General features: G+C 49.5%; 1 protein-coding gene across 1 annotated transcript in view; it reads right to left on the bottom strand.

Annotated features, from left to right (window-relative positions):
• Positions 1 to 4331, bottom strand: part of CACNA1B (calcium voltage-gated channel subunit alpha1 B) — a 254528-nt gene that overhangs the window by 28474 nt on the left and 221723 nt on the right. The window contains exons 32-34 of the mRNA XM_042052780.1: positions 3441 to 3594; positions 2813 to 2904; positions 1024 to 1174 (exon numbers count right to left, since the gene is read on the bottom strand). Coding sequence (XP_041908714.1) covers positions 1024 to 1174; positions 2813 to 2904; positions 3441 to 3594 — 397 coding nt within the window. The remainder of the gene's footprint in view (positions 1 to 1023; positions 1175 to 2812; positions 2905 to 3440; positions 3595 to 4331) is intronic.

Raw genomic sequence — 4331 nt, 5'->3', positions numbered from 1 at the left:
GGAAGGGAAGGGAAGGGAAGGGAAGGGAAGGGAAGGGAAGGGAAGGGAAGGGAAGGGAAGGCAGGAAGAATTTGGGTTTAAAGTTCAGAATGCTGAAGGAATCAGTAAATGGAGCATTAACTTTGGATCAGCTTTCAGAGCTGCAGCTTTTTAAGACATGCACAAGAAATAATCCACGGGTGGCACACAAAGGATCTCGGGGGAGAGCACTGAAGTTGGTGTGTCCATATCCAGCTCCAAACTGCCACAGGGAGTCCTTTTCCTGGTGGAAGGGTTCTGAGGATAGCAGGGATTGGCTGCACAGAGCATCAAATGTGGGATTTTAAAGCAAACCCATGGAGCTGAGCGAAGGCTCCGTGTGCTGCTTTTTGGAACATCACAGAGCTTTCACCTCGTCCTGCACGAGCTTTAACCGGGTCCTTGTCCCTGCTTTTCTGTTCCTCTGTCCCAGCAGGGCTGGGAAGTGACCCAAGGAGCAGGGAGGTGGTTATGGATGTTCAGGAAGGCCCTGGCACCTTGTAAAGCTCAGCCCCACCACGACCACGGGTAAACACCAAGCCCAGCTGAGTGTTTTCATGTCCAAAGTTTTTCTGGCAGAAAAAAAGAGTGATTTTCACATTTGTTTGGCAAACAAATGATCCTTGTGGGTCACTTCCATCTCAGCAGATCCCGGGATTCTGTGGAATGAGTGTGATGCTCCCAGGAAATGCTGCTGACCTCGGCTGTTGTCACCCTGCCTTCCCCAATGCCCTCCTCCAAAGGGATGTTACAAGACAAACCCGATTCGTGCTTAATTCCAAATAGTAGCCCCTGCTGTGAGAAGAAAGATAAACCCTTCCCTTTAATGACTGAATGATCTCTTTGGGGGTTTTACCAGCAGGATGATAAATGGGGTTTAGCAAAGCTGGCTTGGTGGTGTCTAAATTATAATTAGGGATGAGGAGGAGGCAAAGGGCTGGGCTGGGAAGGGTTTGGGGGAACCACGCCAGCACCCCCACTTTGTGGGGATCAGGACTGACTTACCAGGAAGGAGCAGAGGAAGATGAAGGACACGAAATAGAAATAGGCAAAATCACTGCCACACTCCTTTTTGGTGAGGCCAGAGAGGGGGTCACAGGCTCTGTTGCTCAAGCAGGACAACATGATCTCGTGCCAGGCTTCCCCCGTGGCACTCCTGCAACACAAGGGCAGAGGCTGAGTTCATCCACCCCTCCCCATGCCAGCCACCTCACAGTATTGCTGCACCCAATTAACCAAATTAATTAGGTGGGAGGTTGTGTTCAGGAGGAGAGGCTGTATTTACACTGGGAATTGGAACTACCCGTGGAAAAGGAAGGAGAAAGGACATTTCCCTCTGTTACAGGGGGGTAAAAGAAACCAGCCAGGCTCAGGTAGGCTAAAAGCTTTATTGCTTTTGTGGAGGATAAAACCAGATTGATTTAAACTGTGCAAGTCTAAGTAAACAGAGCTTAGATTGTTGCCTTTTGAACCTAGTGCTGGCTCTGAACCCAGTGGAGAGGATGGGAAATGAAACCAGGCTTCTCTGCTGGAATCTCTTATTTCCTTTAGCAGGCAGATAAATTCCAGCATGGGCTGGTGGGACTTGGGTCTCTTTTTCATCACAGTCTCCTGGGTGTTTTTCATGAATTCCCTCCTCCCCCTCTAACTTCTACCATCGAGAGAAAAGAGCCAAGAGGAAAAAATTTGGAGGCCCAGAGGGTTTGTCCCCAGAATAAAGCAGTCCCTGTGAAGTGCACGCTTGGTTTGGAAGTCAGGGATTCTCCACATGCACTTGCTCTGAATTCCTGCTTCCCTCAGTGTTAATTTGCCTTGAATTCCCACAGCCAGCACACCAACTTTGGTCCTGTTTCTTTGGGAAAACTCCGTGCCCCATCCAAACTGGAAAAACTTCCAGGCTATTGTGAATTACAGTGGATTTCCCCACTGGTGCCTGGGTGCCAAAGGTCCCATCCCTTTGTGGGGGATTGTGCAGGAACCAGTGCCCATCCCAATCCTGCTGCCCCTGCTCCTCACCCCCCCTGCAGTGGTTCTGGGAAGGGACCACGAGGCTGAACAATTACCCAGTTTTACTAAAATTCAGAGTTCTGAGCCCAGTGATTATTCTGAGCTAGAGGGGACTGATTTCATTTCTCTGTGGCTTCACAGAAATTATGGAAACCAAATCCCAGGCAAGGATCCAGTTCCAAGCACCACAGAACCCTCAGAGCTGAGCCTTGGCAGGGCTGGCAGGGACTGGTGTTCACTGGGGGGGCCTCCACAGCTGGATGAGGAGCATCACCCCCAAACTGCCCCAAGCTGGAGCAGGGCCTGTTTTGCCAGCTCTTAAAATGAAAATCTGTTATTTAATAGATTGGTTTTTCACTTGGAAATGCTGCATTTCCAGGCAGGATGAACCCAGAGGGAAACACGTGAATTGTGAAGCACAGGAGAACGGTGTTGGTGGAGGAACTGTTGGCTTGCTTGTAATGCAAAAATGACCAATTAAAGGAATTCTCTTCAAAAGTTAAAAGAAACGAAGCTTTGGGACAGGAAACCCATCAATCAAAACCAGGGGGGTCCTGCCCTATATTCAGCTTCTGCCTGAGGTGACTGTGGGTTGTCACAGCTCTGGGTGACACTTTGTGGAGGGGCTGAATCCGATCTGCCGAGGAGAAGGAGGAAGCAGGAATGGATAATTTACACAAATCCCTATTTTAAAGCGTGCTGGAGTCTGAGCAGCTCAGCTGGCACCTGCACCAAGATGGTTTTGCTGTTCACACCCAAACCAGAGGGTGTTTTGTCCTCTCCTTACCTGAACAGGAGCATCAGGGCTTGGAGGAAGGTCCGGAAGTTGTTGTGCCGATTAATGGAGGTTTCATCATCTAAGGCAATGTTCCCAAATACCTGCCACGGGAAACAGAGGGGATTCAGCCAAGCACAGCAAGTGGAGTTGGAAAGCAAGGCAGGGAAAGAATCTGTCCTAGTTTAAGAGCTCTCAAGAGCTGGAATAATTTCTGTGCTGAAAAGGGAGATAAAAATGTGTCCTGGAGATCAAACACAAGATTAATGCACTTTGTGTTCACACAGGTCCTTCCCAGGCCCAGAAAACTTCATTATTTCTTCTCAGGAAGGTGCAGTGCCTGGGCTGCTCCCTCCTCTCAGCCTCCTGATGTGTCCATGCCCAGGGGATGTCTCTTCCCATGGGATTCGTGGATGTCCAGCTGGAAATGTGACCCAGGCTCGTGCCCACAGCTGCTTTGTCCAGCTCACTGGGGACGATGAAAGTAGAAAAAGAGGCCTTTTTTTCATTTCTAATTTACCTGACACCAGACAAGAAGAGCTTTTGCCTCATCCCAAATCATCCCTCCTGCTGTGGAGGCAACAACCCATCTGCCCCCTGAACAAACCCATGGCCAGAATGAAAGAATTCCATATTTTACCTGCATGCCAATAATGGCATAGATGAAGAAGAGCATTGCAATGAGGAGACACACATAAGGCAAGGCCTGTGGGAAAGGAAAAAGTGAGATTAATGATAGCAAATGCAAACATCCAATTCCCAGGCAGGACTGACTGAGTTTTGAGGCATTTGTCCTTCAGGTGAAGGAAGTGGGAAGAGAATATCAACACTTCTGGCAGCCTTCAGGAGACAACCCCCTGGAGCCAGGTACTCATTGATCACACAACAGTCAGGGCTTTCCAAGGGCTCTCTGTATCCTTGGAAGCAGCAAGCAAGGGAAACACAGTCCAAGGATCAGCAGTGAACACTGGAGCTTCCAGCAGGCCCTGGAACTTTGTGTGCATAATTGTAGGAACGTTAATTTTTAATGATCTTGCTGTAAGTTCAGTCTGAGGAAAAGAAATGTCCATCCCAGAAATGAGTTCCAAACAGGCACAGTTTGGGATCCCAGGAGGACAAAAAGATTCTGAGTTTTAGCAAGAAATCAGTGAAGGCTGCAATGTAATTATGTTACCCAGGCTGAGAGTGACAGCTATTTTCCACTTGGGCTAAATGAATGGGTAATTAATGCCTCTTAATTAGTAATAGCTCAAAAACCTGAGAAGTCTTGCCCTCGGGCCAGCACCTGTGATGCCTGGGGCAGGAGTTCTGCAGTCCGAGGGGAGCCCAGTAGGAATTGCAGAATCAAGAAATATCCTGAGTTGGAAAAGACACCCAAGGATCATCCAGTGCAGCTCCTGGCCCTGCACAGACCCCCCAATAGCCCCACCCTGGGCATCCCTGGCAGCGCTGTCCAAACGCTCCTGGAGCTCTGGCAGCCTCGGGGCAGCCTCGGGGCCGTGCCCATTCCCTGGGGAGCCTGGGCAGTGCC

Source organism: Corvus kubaryi, unplaced genomic scaffold (genome assembly GCF_017639235.1).
Source record: "Corvus kubaryi isolate FWS band 111438036 unplaced genomic scaffold, C.kubaryi_AGA036_p1.0 78, whole genome shotgun sequence".
Lineage (NCBI taxonomy): Eukaryota > Metazoa > Chordata > Aves > Passeriformes > Corvidae > Corvus > Corvus kubaryi.
This window is presented reverse-complemented; position numbering and strand designations above follow the sequence as displayed.